Source organism: Pelobates fuscus, chromosome 8 (genome assembly GCF_036172605.1).
Source record: "Pelobates fuscus isolate aPelFus1 chromosome 8, aPelFus1.pri, whole genome shotgun sequence".
In the NCBI taxonomy this organism is placed as follows: domain Eukaryota; kingdom Metazoa; phylum Chordata; class Amphibia; order Anura; family Pelobatidae; genus Pelobates; species Pelobates fuscus.
The window spans coordinates 20,625,506-20,641,440 of NC_086324.1; the positions used below are offsets into that span (position 1 = coordinate 20,625,506).

Sequence of the window (15,935 nt, forward strand, 5' to 3'; positions counted from 1 at the left end):
TAGAACCAAACTGCAAGTGCTTCTTAAGATCAGTGCTATTTTTCTCTTGACAAGATCCTCTCTGCGTCAATCAAACAAGAAACAAGGGTCCTAGTTTGTGACAGTCTCTCACTGCTACTAGCACAGTGAAAATCACAATAAGTCACTCTATTAGAGAAGCAAAAGTTATTTTAAGTCTCACGGCTGATATAGTTAAAACTAAATTGATGTCAGGGATGAAACGTGTGCATCAGATAGTTGGAGACTCCCCATGGATTTTTACTACCTATTTTTTTTAAATCCTTGTCTTTAAAAATACATAAATATACAAAAATAAAATATACCTCTCAATATATCTGTTTAGCGGCAAATCATTGAGGGTCTTGAGTGTAACTATAAGATGAAATGGAAAATAAAAAGCTTAATATTGGAATTGTCACACTAATAAAAAGTATTGTAATTAAAAATTAGCAATATACTTGGACATCAGTTAGAACTATAATTGAAATTAGTCAGAAAGCTGTCATTGCATTTAACAAAACTTATGTTCTGTTCTAGACCTTTGCAATGTGTAGAACATGATGATTGAAATGTAATGAGTTTGTCTGATACAATGTGGTCTAATGCTGCTCTTTGTGGCACAGTATAATAAAATCAAGGACACATTTATGAAGATTGAAAAATGCTAGTAATTATGTAATAGGTTTAATTTTAAAGAAAATACAGAATTTTATGGCAGATAAATAATAAACATATTCCTTTAGACGGTCTATCTCACCATCTATAAAGCTTAAACGTTGCACTCCATCTTAATTTAAATATATAAATTAGGATTAAATTAAATTTATGTCAATTAATCCCGAATCCCTCAAGGATACTGTGTCTTTACTGCTCTACATAAAAGGACCCACAAAGAATTGAGTAAAGCACATATAAAGCTTTAAAATGGCTAGTTTTCCTTAAGTAGGTATCAAATGAGTTTTAAATCACATGCTATAGTGTAAAGAGAGTTTATAATGTAGTACATCAGACTAATCCCAGTTACTACCTAGCGAGAAGAGACTAATTAGAGCCTCGCTGATTGCCATTCATTGCTGTATGTAATATTTACACGGTTATTTACTGAGAATTCAAAATGAATTTAAAGTAAATATAAAATGTTACGAGGTAGGGTGAACTCCCACAGAAACTCTCGTGGTGGGGGTTGAGAAGATGATAGTGTAGCTTTTAAATAATTAGTTTATCTATTTGAGAAGAGAAAACCAGAACATAGCTTAAATGATAGATATCTTCTCTGGGTAACTTTTAAAATAACATAGAATTATTCACTTTGTAACCTGCGATTCTCATTTCATTCCTTTGGTTGGATTGCATGTAGTGTCTATTCAACCTTACGAATGCTAAAATGTTGGCCATCTACCCTTAGTTCTACGCTAATACCCACAAATCCTCACTATATTTGTCACTCGTATCACATTCTTCTTTGAAGCATTCAATATTATATTCCATTATAAAGAAGACCACATTACACTTAACATTCTTTTCTAATAAATGCTCCATTTCACAAGAGTACTTCACCTGTAGAAACGGATGAAACAGTACTGTACACGCGAGAGTGAAATGTATTCATTTTTATGGTGAACTCCAACATAGACTGTCATGAGCATGAGCTTAGTACAGCCTCTCAAAACAAATTAGAATTCTTACAAAGTAGGGTGAGGAATCTCAGAGGCAGGATAAAAACTTTTACATCGTGGTTATTAAATCCAAGATTGGATTTTACTTGCATTATAAGCAAAACAATATCTGCAGGGTCCCTTTAAAAATACTAATGATAAATTTTCTAAAAAAATCTAACAATATTTGTTGTTTTGTTGACTGGCCAACTTCATAGGAATTTTTTTTTTCCATCTCTCGAAAATGTTGGCGGCACAGCGAATGTATCTGAAATAAATGCAAGTAGAGCAGGGCGAATATAACATCCAAAATAAATATCTACGCCAATAATACCTGAAAAGCTCTCTCCATCCCGCCAGACATGTAGTTTGGTAAATTCAGTGTTGTGCACTACAGTTTGAAGAGTCATTCGTCACTCAAATGATTCTTACGACAAAGAAATTTAGCACCTATTTGTAATTTAAATGTCTATGACCACAGGGCTGCAGGATATTGCCAATTTAATTGAATGGTTGAGCTCTTTTTATTTTATTATACCATTTACAGCCTATAATAAGAGAATATGCTGGCAGTTGTTTGATTGTGGGAAAATAAACTTTCCTGACTTGGACGTAAAAGACCTTTCACAGTCAGTTCTGCGGCTATAATGCATACTTTGACAGCATTCGTGCAGGATAAGTAGTGAATTTTCAAAGCCCGTTGTTCTGCAACATTGTTTGTGGCTTTCTAGAAAGAAAGGGGTAAAGATACGTAAAACTGTGCAGAACGCGTATGTTCGAATGATGGGTTATTGGTTACTAATTTAAAGATATAATTCAATTGATAATGTATTTTTTTTGTTTTAGATGCGTAAATATATCAGAAAATGGTGAAGATGCATTTGTCAATGACACATATTGTAACCAAAGAGAAATTGTCTCAACGAGACAAAAATGCACACTGTCCTGCCCAGGAGAATGCGTGATGTCAAACTGGGGACATTGGAGCGAATGTCCAAAGGTATTTAATTTTTTTTTCATAATTCTTAGTTTTTAAAACATGGTTTTATTTGTAACTCAGCTGAATATCAAATAATGTGAGATATTAGTGCTTTTACTTTTACTAAGGTAAGGTTATCTAGGAGACAACAGGTTATGCTGCAGTTATTGTGGAACTGTAACTTCCCAAGTTTGATTTGCTCTAAAAGGATGGATGGATGGATAGATGGATGGATGACAAAATGTATCTGCAACAACTGGACAGCTTCCTATTGCCCACTGTGGATCATGACCTTTTACTAAAATTGAGCCAAAATAACTGTAAGGGATCTATTAAATAGTGTATACTTCCTGCATCAAAAATATTAAATTATCCATTCTAAGCTTGAGCATGTGGAATAGTTTTGTTTCTTATTATTATCTTTCTTCATCATATTCTACATCTCCTTAGCAAAGTAATGACTCTATTTATCCATAGGAGTAATATATAGTGGGCCAAAATTCAGAGTAGGGTTTGAGGAGTCGGTAACATTTTTATCAATGAACCAATTTCAATGATATTGCATACAGTGAATGTTTAACGGATGGAGATTTGTTTGACTAGGAACAGAAGATGTCATCTTCTAAATTAGCTCAATTTGCCACCTAGCAAAGTTGAGGTCTTTTGATTGCATTGGTTATAACATTAGTTAATGTTTGGGGCTCTAGCATTTACATTTTTGCCCCAAAACATCTTGTGAGGTCGCCCCGCACCAAACTGTGCATTTCTTAGGGTGCGATTACTGCTGATTAATTATCTGTGGATTTTCTGTACCCCCAATTGATGAATAAATTCATTGTTTTCTCTGGCTAATTCATTGTTCATTGTTCCTCCATGAAATTACCCCAAAGACTCAGTTATAATATTTACCTATCAGATCCTTCTCAGAATTTTATATATATATATATATATATATATATATATATATATTTACAACTAGCAACCCATTATTTCTCTTTTTCCATAAATAGAACATTGATACTGGATCTACGTTGCATTTTTGGGTACCTTGGTGCTTCACAAATTCAAATTATGCCATAAACATATAGCATTTATAAAAAAAACAGACAACCTGGGGAATTTCATTGTGGGGCTATTTCTTCACTAATCTCTTTCAAAATTTGTGACAATATTTTTTATACGCACATTGCATTTTTGATAACCATTCTGTAAACCTTTATTCATGCTATTGCAGTAGAGACAGGATAAATGTACAATTTGTGGTATCTTAGCAGCTCACACACTGAAATTGAATATTATAAAAGTATATGAATTGTAGTTGTCGTGGCCCAGGTTATTTTAGCTGCACCCATATCCCATGATGGCATGGGTCACAGCTGTATTTCCCTCAGGCAATGGTTCTAATTCAGTGGGTTTAGGAATATGGAGGTTAGTGAGTATGTGCCTTAAAGATGTTGTGTATTGTAGTTTCTATCACTCTCAGCCAGGCATTGGTATGGGAGTTACAGCCCACAACATTTTGATGACATTTATCCTCTAACCCCCACTAGGAAGAATTCTAAATTCTCTTGCTCTAAGTTCCCGGACCATAAAGTATTTAACATTAAATGGACACTCTAAGAAACAGTGTCTAGAGTTCCCTGGTGCCATTCCTGGCTTTCAATATAGGTTTGAGTGCTTGTGGTTATTCTAAATGAAATTGTCATTGACAATGCGGACATTTTTATTCTGTATTAATTTTGAATTATCAATATAACTCAGATGAGTATTGTTCCTCACTGCTGTGAAGAACCTTATTTTATAGCAATGCTTTCCTATACGCTTTAACGTTAAACAAAATGATAGCACTAGGGGCTCAAGACAACTGCACAGAGCTTATTGATCAGATTGGGGTCTCTAAAGTTATCCCCAGCTGATAAAAGTGAGGTTTTGGATTTCTTCAGAACCAAAAGAGATTTAGCCTCTGCATGTATTTAAAATTAGCACACACTGGTATGTGATAAGGGTCATTCAGGACAATTTTATAATCACTTATCCATATGTTCATGTGGCTTAGTTGGCTAAGCCATTTTTATATGCATATAATCTTAGAACGTTTGTTAATGATACAAAACATTTTAGTTATTTCTCATTAATGGTAATACATTGTACTGCTATTTAATAAATAAGCTCATGATCAAGATCATTAATGTTACGCCTTCTGCTTGGATGATATAATCAGCAACTTGCAATACTCTGTTAATATGTGATTAAGGTTAATACCGGAGAAATATCCTTACTTCATTGCTCAAGAACATTAACCCCCTCACTACTCTTCTTATATAATAAAAAAAGGAAGTTAGTAGCAAAATATTACCTATTTACTGCCATCTGATCTGATGAAAAATTACAAAGTAATTTCTTTGTTAAAAGATTATTTCACTTTTGTCCCTCTAAAACAAAAAACAAAAAAGCTAAATCTACCTTTGATCCCATGCCGCCAAGTCCAAGTTCTCACTGAAGCACAATCCACCGCTGCTAAGGTAATTCTCCCTCACTGCAGAGATGAGGAAGGACTTGGGTGCACGGAGGGTGGGCTGTGCCAACATTGGTCAGCCATAGATGGATGACTTTTATGCACCAAACTGACATTAACAGCCTGGCACAAGAGTTCATAGCTGTTAATAATGTTGTCAGAGATTGAGTTATGCATGTAATAGAAGGAGGGGGTAGCACCTTGGTGTAGTTTCAAAGGTTAAAGTAGTCTTGATGGTAGTTGGATATGTAAAAAAGAAAGAAGACAACCAAATATAGTATAGTATGTTCTATATATAAGAGTTAGATATAGAACATACAACACCATATTTAATTGTATTGTTTCTGTTTTACATTTCAAACTACCATCAAGACTACTTCTACTTTTGAAAGTACACCAAGGCGCTACCCCCTTCTTCTACCACACACATTAATTTTCAGACTGGAATAGAGAGACTCTGGTTTGGGTGTTTCAGCTGCATTACACTGCACACACTCGAATCTTATGTTGCATACATTTTTTAGGTAGAGCTACATATCTAGAGATGTTCTGTGTCTCTATACATACAGCATTTCTTATTGTGGTTTTAGACTCCAAATAATCATTACAGTTAGGGACGCGGCCATGGTGCTTGGAGCAATCCTTTTATATAAATGGTCAATGTTTATTACATAATTTTTTCAGTATAAAAGTTTAACAGAATTTGAAAGTTCTTAGATATATTTTTTTCTGATGACTTTAACCCCTTAAGGACCAAACTTCTGGAATAAAAGGGAATCATGGCATGTCACACATGTAATCTGTCCTTAAGGGGTTAAATGATAGGTGTCTGAGCAATGCTTGCTCCATTAACATTAAATGGGGGCAGGGGTGGGAGCAAGATGTTTTTTACGAAATCCATTTTTAATGTAGTTATTACCCTGCTAAATTAGAGTAGTTAAATTCAAAGTAGTTAGTTATTGATTACATACCTATATAAACAGGAGGGGAAGGAATAAGAGGTAAATTGATAATTCTCCAATCATTAAATCAATCTTAGCTGCTAGATCATCACTGAATAGACCCGTAACTCACCCATGAATTTCAATATCATGTAATAAAAGCCATGGAATGAATCTTACAGCTTTGCTCATGATCCAATGTGAGATTTTTGCAAATAATATAAATTAGCATGCAGCAGCCATCATAACTTGATGACTAAACGAGCTGTTCAGATTCACTGTTATATCACTGTTATATGCAACAGAAAGCACTATTTTGTGTATACGGTTTTTACAAATTCATTTGAGAGACCGAATAAATACATGTATTATTACAGTTGGCGTCTCACATGCTGTAAAATGCAGCACTCAATTACTGCATCCTATTTTGGGAGTGTGACCCACATGGAAGCTGTCCAGTAAAATTAAATTCTAGACGTGCAAATATAAGGAGGGTGTTGCCAGGGTCATCCTGCATTTCACGGTGCCTTGGGTAACATTATTTTGGCCCCTGATTGTCAATTTTCTGTATTTGTCATTGCTAGACTCTAAACTGTTCTCTTGTAACAATTTGGCAATAATTATCAGGATGTTAGATGTATGTTAAATAACCTTTTCTGTCTCTGTCGTAGTTTCACACAGTGTGATTTCTTTTTGTTCTAATACAGATCATATTAAGATTCTTCCAATCTAGTATCAAATGCATTTCCCACTTCTTATCTACTGGGTATACTTATATTTACACGTGTTCACGTTTGGTGGCAATAAAAAGTGTTTGCTTTACAAGGACCACATTTTGAATTATATGACAGATTTCCTTTCAATATCTTAGTAACTCCATCTCTTCAATGTTCTAGTCGCAGAGCAAATGTAATGATGGCTTTGTTTTCTGATTTCATCTGTGAATCCTTTGCAAACTGCATTCTTTGGTTTACATCGAAAGCTTGCAATCCATGGCATATTGCTAAGGATTACGTGTCAAGCCCATAGGCACACGGGATTTCTGGGGACCTCAATCACATATCAACTCAACTATTCCTGCAGATATGTAGTTATACTGAACAAATAAAAGACTAAGTCAGAATAGTGAAATGAGTCAAAAAACGAATTACTCTAATCCCTGTAAGATGCATAAGATACGTAATGTTAATGCGTTAATAAACAGCAGCTTTACGATGGCACAGGGAAAAGTAACAAATATCACAGGATAACACATGTTCATGGTTGGTTCATGACTTTTTGAGTTGTGTTAATGCCATTCGAAGACATCCAATATTTATTTCATGAATGTTTCCAGAATAATAAATTACATTATATTCCCACTTTAGGGCTAGTCCTAACTAGGGTAACTGAAGGGCTAGGGTTAGAGTTATTTTTTTTTTTTTTTATGCAATGGGCATATTATGTTTTCAAATGCCGTACCGCATGGATGTTGATGTTTTCTGAGTTATCTGCACAATTATTACTTGTGTAGTTATTCTTCATGAGCAGAAACGTCTTCCACTTAACCCCGACACTACCCTTGGCTACACTATATATTGACTCCTGCAAATTACTTAATATCAACCACTACAGTACACTAAATATTAACCTGTAGATTCAAATAACACTAACCATTAACCCCCGACACTACCCTTCACTACACTACATATTGACTCCTGCACAGCACAATCACTAAATATTAACCATTACAGTAAACTAAAGATTAATCTCTAGATATAAATAGCACTACAGCTGTACACTAATTCTTAACCCCCTACACTACCGTAATACTAACCCTTAACCCCCTTCACTAATCCAAACCTACACATATCATATAGTATAAAAGATAAATAATGGCATTATGTTTCTGTATTAATAACAATGCAATTGTAGCGGACCACGAGTAACATGACTTGTTACCTCTGCTTATTCCTTCCTTCAGCCACTCTGGAACCATTAACACAAGCAGACATCCATTCCCCCAGTAACAAAACATAGTTCTGGGAGTCAACTGATTTTATTCAGGCAACCCACGGCTTTTCATGCCCAGACCTCTACATGGGGTTTACAATACAATAAAACAGGCCAGGATCTTCTGTGCCTGAGAGATAATTGCATGTGAAAAACCTATAATCCAGTTATCTCTCGGGTACGGAAAATCCATTAAAATATACATTACCCCAAAAGTGTCCCCACCATACTCCAGAACCCCACAAAAAGTACATCCCCCGATAGCCCCAATCTGAGTGTATAACATATCCAAAGATCACTCAGATCGGTTTGGTTTAATGGGAATGCCATCGAGTTAAAGTTTTGACCAGCCAGACACGAGGCACTAACCCAAAATAGTTCCAAGAAAATAGGTGTCCTGGCTGGTTTCCATTTGTGAGGTTTCTGTGCGAACACCATGCAAGGGAATCTCTTTGTTTCAGGATACGAATGCCCACCCACCGTTTGGTAGTTCATATCTCCCAAATGCCGTTCGTAGAGGTGGTCGGAAATTAGAACGGGCAGCGATCTGGCATTCGTGCGAGTCCCTAGCCGAAAAGAGTTCCAGGCACTCGACGACCAAATACCGCTGCTCACGTTCGGGAGACAAGATGGCTGCCATTCTTTTGTCTGCCACATGTTCTGTTATACGAAATGGCGGCCACCCAGGGGAGTATTCATTAATTACTTCCCTTGTGGTTTTACACTTAAGTTGCTGGTGTGAATGTTCTAATAGGATACGGGGTGGTCCTCGTTCGGGAGACTAATGGATTTTATTCGTATGAAGTACTCCCAAACAGAAAAAGGGTAAAATAAATGAAGTAAGGGGAAAACACACAAATAGGTGGTAAGTTCTGCCACAGTAATAACTACTATATATTTCTAATGTATGTATACCCTTCCTTTTATTAAATACTAACTAAACAAAACACAGAACATTATTACCTCCCTTTGAACACATATATCCAACAATCATGTATTACAGAAGGTATTATTACACATCAATGATTGTATGTTATATTCTTGGAAAAACTGGCATAGCCCCCATAGGTTATTAAAAAAAAACCTGAATGAATTGTATAGATAAAAATGATGGATGTTTCAAATTCTGGGACAGACATGGTTCCAATGGAAATTAACAGTGATATAATCCCCTGTGACATATTGCTGTCATGGAATCAAGGCAATACTTTTATTATCTTTCATAGCATTTACTGTATGTTTTTGTGTGTCTGCCCTGGAGCAGGTAGTTATGAAAGAACAGAGAATAATAACGAGAAAGAATAAAAAGAAGACATTAGATCATACAGGTGTAGATGGCATACATAATACAAATAGGATTAACTTAAATAGATAATAAGGCTGTGTTTAAATAACCTCTTAAGGTGCTATACATGCTTAATCTGGGCCTCGATTTAATATTGTTGGATGAACTTATATTTTTTTATATTGTTTATATTTTATATATATTTTTACATTTTAATGTTTAAAAAAGAAAATTGTTGAAAAATATTAAAACATTTCAAACATTTATCCAACAAAACAATATTAAATCAATGACCTAGTGTTTGAAAATATATCATTGACATTGAGTTAGAAACAGAATAATAATCTCTTACTGGTTTTTATTGACCCTTTTGTTCATGAAACTTCAGGGAGGAAAATATTCCAATGTTGTTGCTGCTGTTTCAATTCAATTTAACAGTGACGTATTATAGAAATCTGAAGTGCAACAAATATTTGGAATACTAACTTGAAAAAAGGGAAAACCATAAGTATAACATAATTGATTATCAATGAATCTATGGTGTTGTTTTCATACAGTACATACATTTCCATTTTAGAAAATAAAATAAATTTGAATAAAGCATTGATCTGAAGTGTAACTACAACATATAGCACTAAGTGGTCCAAAATGTTTCTACTTCGAAATCTGTCATAAAATATTACCTTTTAGATCTGGCCAATTTTTAGGGTTGGATAATTTACAAGAGCTTATAAAAGATTATATAAAGGCAAAGTTGGTTTAGGTAAAACACTGCTAAAAAAACAACCCCTCACCAAAAACAAACAGTGTTTCAATAAACTTTTTTGGGTGGAACGAGCTGTTAGCAATACAATTTGAGCTAAATTAGTGAGACTAGCTTGAGGCATCATGGTGAGATCGACAGGCTTGGATATTTATGAGAAAACAGTAATGTACAATTCGCTTGCCGTGTTTTAAAGCGCACAAATTTAGTTTGACACTGCTTTTTTATTAATTTTTTTTTTTTGTGCTGGTGGTAACATAACGTTTTCAGACGCAACAACAGCGTATTTATATATAGTCTCATAATCTTGGTATACAGTGGCATAATAAAAATGCACAATTTTTGTTTTATGGCTCGCTTAACATTCCTAGTTTGTTTCTAAGAGTTAATAATTGCTAGCAAGAGATATGGGTTCCACATATTAAACAGGTTAAGCAGGTTGAAACAGGTTAATTAGACACTTGTGTCTGATGCCGGTAGGTGTATTTAAAACCGGATTATTAGTTGGCTATTCTAGGCATAGACATTGTTTGCTTAGTGGATAGTAGTTAATCATGCTTATTTTCACAGTGTAGCTTAAGTTAGACTGTTATAAGAGTAGGCGACAAGGATAATAGAGGTACTTTAGAGTCAAAACATATATCTGAAAACATGACCGTGTCCTCAATAGTAGGAGGTTTCCGACTCTGGTGTCTCAGGGTTGTGGGGATTCATCCAACTCCGACCTTCTGCATGTACCTCTCGTGGTTGGGAGATGTAGCCGTGTCTCTTTGCACCTTCTGGAAGCTCTGTGTTCGATGCTGGGTCTTGTGTAGGTGAGTGTCAGTCCACCGCTTTGTCTCCAGCCTAGGCTGCTGTGGGAAGCTGTTTTTAGCTTGATGTGCAGTGTATGTTTGTAGGCTACTGCTCTTCTGGCCTTTCGTGGCGTAACTTGTGGTGTATTGGGCAGGTGATATCTTGCGAGCTGAGGGGGGTCCGTGTGCGGCTCTCATGTGCAGCTTTGGCGCTGTTATTCGGACTCTGTGTGTCCACTTCAGGCATGCAGTGCCCCCCGTTGCTTCCTCCGTTTGGTTGTGATGCCACTTACCCACACCTGTGGCGTCATTGCCTTGCTCAGGCGCTCTGGCTGGCAACGCTCGCGCGGTAACCCCATGGACAGCAGCAGAACATGAGGTACGTTTCCCGCCTCTAGTCACTCCCAGAATTCCTGGCAGATCGCATTGAATTTAGTTTCGAAGGCTGCTGCCCACTCATCAGCGGTCTGTAGCTTTGCGTTGTCAGCCTCCCAGTCGGCCATCTTGACTGGACCTCGTGTGATCGGCTGGTCGGAGGTGTGCTGAAAGATGTCCGAGAGGTGAGTGGTCTCCTTGGGCTGGTGGACTGGGATAACCCCCGCCGGTCCAGGGGGGGGGGACAGTGGCCTTTCGTCACAGAGACGTCTGGTGGTGGCGGGGGAGAGCGGCCGTCTCTCCCACGTCCGCCTTTTGAGTAGGCCTCAGGTTCTTGTCTGGTGAAAACTGCCCATTTTGAAGTGTGAGGGGTCTCATTTTGCTCTGTGCAATTTCCTAATTCGATTGCATGCCTTTGGGGCACGATTTGTTGCCGTTTGGGCCTTGAAAGGTAGGTTTTTTTGCAGTTCAGTGCAGGAGCTCCTGAGGTAGTCAGCCACTCAGTTCTGCGGTCAGGCTCCGCCCCCCTAATTGTTTTGTTGATCATTTTTATATTTAATTAGCACTATTTTTCATTAGAAATTATTTATTTTTTTCATTAAAACATTGAATTCCATTTTCTAATTGACATAGATTTGATACTGTTTAAATGAACACTTTAGGGTCAGGAAGACAAACATGTGTTCCTGAAGTCTGCTCTTACCACCCCAAGCCCCTTGCTACTGCCCAAATTAATTGTAATTTTTTGTATCTCCCTATCCCTGTCTCCCTCTCCCACCCACCCAATTCTGACTCTTCTCTTTTCAGCTCTATGGTGGCATATCCACTACACAAAGACCATCTTTGACTCCTATGGAGAGTCGAATCGTTGTATCTGAAAATTTATCATAAAGTAGCAATCATAACACACACTAACGTGTATTTTGGGTAATGTCGCAACTCCACTGTAATAACCCCACTTAACAGAAGGTATATCTTAATACCGACACCTTCACTGTTGACATGGGGTGCTACCTGTCTTAATGAACTTTGACTTCCGTGGACTGGTGACCAACAAGTGTTTTGTTGCTCCCCAGGGCACCACACAGTTAATAACCTCGACTTGTGTATCAGGTCCTGCCTGTTAAATGTAATATTTCAACACATTGTTAACCCATCTGCTTTTACTGCCTTCCACATTTCCATTATTGCTATATATCTAGAGGCCTGCAAGCCTACTCAGTCCTACTCCTGCTGTATCTCTGTAATAAACACAAAACTCAATAAAATATGATTTACAAAAAAAACACATGTATTCCTGATCCTATAGTGTTAAAATCACAATCTAGCCCCCCTCACCCCAGGTTCCCCCTTCCCTCCCTAAATATAGTTAAATCTTACTTACATTCAAGTCTGCAACTGCTGCCTCTGATCCTCACCTATCAGCTTGCCTGACATCATCAGAAATGATTATGTTAGCCAATCACAATGCTTTCCAATAGGGTTGGCTGATATTGTCAAGGAGGCAGACCAGGGGCAGAGCCAGCACAAGTCAAACACAGCTCTGGCCAATCAGTATCCCCTCATAGAGATAAATTGAATCAATGCATCTCTATGAGGAAAGTTTAGTGTCTGCATGCAGAGAGTTGAGACACTGAATGGCAGCACTGCTCACTGTGCAGTACTGCCCCAGGAAGTAACTCTAGCAGCCATCTGAGGAGTGGCCAGTGGATTTATCACTAGGCTGTAATATAAACACTGCATTTTCTCTGAAAACACAGTGTTTACAGCAAAAAGCCTGAAGGGAATGATTCTACTCAACAGAACAAATACAATAAGCTGAAGTTGTTCTGATGACTATAGTGTCCCTTTTATTAATTATGTAAATGCCATTCTTAGATTCAGTTATATATTAATAGGGTAGGTGCCACTTTAATGTTTATAGTTAGTTTACAAACAAATAATACATGTAAACAATGTTTATATAGGAATATTGTTTAATAGTACCATATATACTCGAGTATAAGACGAGTTTTCCGGCAAATTTTTTTGTGCTCAAAAAGCCCCCCTCGTCTTATACTCTAGTCAAGGTCTGTATTATGGCAACTTACATTGCCATAATACAGACCAGGACCGCCGAGCTCATTACAAGCCCGGCGGTCCTGTTGGGGGCCGGCAGCAAGCTGTTACTTACCTTTGTAGCAGTAGTATGTGTGTATAAAATGAGTATGTGTGTATACAATGCAGAGTGTGTGCATTATATACACACACTGCAGTATATACACACACACTCATACAAACACACACTCTGCATTATATACACACACACTTTGTGTGTGTATAATGCAGAGTATGTGTGTATATAATGCAGTGTGTGTTTGTGTGAATGCAGAGTGTGTGTGTTAGTGTGTGTGTGTAAACTGGGGGAGGGGAAGGCATTTTTATTATTTAAAAAAAAAGAATAATATTATTTTAATATATTATTTTTTTTTAAAAATTGAATATTATTATTTAAATTATTTTAATATTTTTATTTTTTATATTTTTTTGTCCCCCCTCCCTGCTTGTTACCTGGCCATGGAGGGGGGCTGTAACATTCCCTGGTGGTCCAGTGGATGGGCTTTGCAGGGCGGGGCCGGAGCAAGCTGTAAAAAAAAAATAATAATATAATTTTAATATAATTATTTGAAAAACATTGAATATTATTATTTAAATTATTTTAATATTTTTTTATTTTTATTTTTTTAACATTCCCTGGTGGTCCAGTGGATGGGCTGTGCAGGGCGGGGCTGGAGCAAGCTGTTACTTACCTTTGTAGCAGCTCCGGCAGCTCCCTGTCAGCTCCGTGCAGCTCCCCAGTTCAGCTCACAGGCAACGCTCCGCGCGGCACGCAGACCGCAAGCCTTACACTGTGAGCTGAACTGGGGAGCTGCAGGGAGCTGACAGGGAGCTGACCGGAGCTGCTACAAAGGTAAGTAACAGCTTGCTCCGGCCCTGCCCTGCACAGCCCATCCACTGGACCACCAGGGAATGTTAAAAAAAATAAAAATAAAAAAATATTAAAATTATTTAAATAATAATCAATTGTTTTTTACTAATTATATTAAAGTAATATTATTATTTTTAAATAATAAAAATGCCCTTCCCCCACCCAGTTTACACACACACACACTACACATACATACTCTGCATTCACAAAAACACACACTGCATTATATACACACACACTCTGCATTATACACACACAGAGTGTGTGTGTGTATATAATGCAGAGTGTCAGTTTGTATGAGTGTGTGTGTATTTAATGCAGAGTGTGTGTATATAATGCACACACTCTGCATTGTATACACACATACTCATACAAACACACACTCTGCATTATATACACACACTGCATTCATTATATACACAGACACACACACACACACACTGCATTCATTACATACACACACTACACAGACACACACACACACACACAGCATTCATTATATACACACACTACACAAACACACACACACTGCATTCATTATATACACACACTACACAAACACACACACACACACTGCATTCATTATTTACACACACTGTAAATAAATATTCGATTAATGTAATTTTATTGGGATCTAATTTTATTTAGAAATTTACCAGTAGCTACTGCATTTCCCACCCTAGTCTTATACTCGAGTCAATAATTTTTCCTGTTTTTTTGTGGTAAAATTAGGGGCCTCGACTTAGATTCGGGTTGTCTTATACTCGAGTATATACAGTAGGTTGTGTATAGAGTGTATTGGATGACAGTTCCATTTAACTAATATACCTACTAAATCTCAAGGTTTTGCATAATTCTCTTATAATTTTATTTTTGTTATTTTAAATTAAATGCATGTTTTGCCTATTTTGCTCAGTTAGGTTTTAGCATTTCCTTTTCCTTCCAAATAATTCATATTCTGTTCACATGGAAGTATCAATTTAAACCGTCTCATTTCTTTTGAATTTTTTATGATTTGCATAAACTGTGCTGATTTTCAGAGAACCACTTTAAGATGTAGTTGTTTATTCAGTGTGGAACAAGCCTTTTTTTCTGATAGATTTAAATAAACAAGAGAACCATATTATTCTAGCATATTCAGTAAGGAGGAAGTTTTTCTTTTCTGACTGTTGTGCTTATAGATATATTTATTACATTTCACCTACAGAGAAAGGACAGAAAACTACAGAGACATTACTAGAAAAGGGTATTGGGGAACAGGAGGTATTTAGAGTCCAGTCACAATGCTGTGAGATTGATGATTACAATAAGGTACAATTAAGTCAGGTAAGATTTTGGAAATAAATCCTTGCACATTGATTTTTCATGGCAGGCAGTTAACATCTTGACTTTGTCTATGGGGTGTCTCTGGGTAGATTTTAATATCCCCATAGAGAAATCCTGTATGTGTCACTTCTAAAAAGAGAACTTTCGGCTGTGCGTATTTTAATTCCAAATAGCGGTGATGATTTTTGGCTAAAATGCAAATTGGTGGGAATTCACCACTGGAACTGGAAATAAGGCAACAGACCAAGTGTCATCGTCAGTTTGGCTTTTTTTTTCCAAAAAGTTGTCTTTCAGCAGTGAATCCCCAACAATTCATGTGTGAGTGAATAATCCTGCAAATGA

At 36.8% G+C, this 15,935-nt stretch overlaps 1 protein-coding gene across 1 annotated transcript in view; it reads left to right on the top strand.

Moving 5' to 3' along the window:
• THSD7B (thrombospondin type 1 domain containing 7B) overlaps positions 1 to 15,935 on the top strand; it is a 366,207-nt gene that overhangs the window by 283,477 nt on the left and 66,795 nt on the right. Inside the window, exon 18 of the mRNA XM_063429372.1 lies at positions 2,502 to 2,655. Coding sequence (XP_063285442.1) covers positions 2,502 to 2,655 — 154 coding nt within the window. The remainder of the gene's footprint in view (positions 1 to 2,501; positions 2,656 to 15,935) is intronic.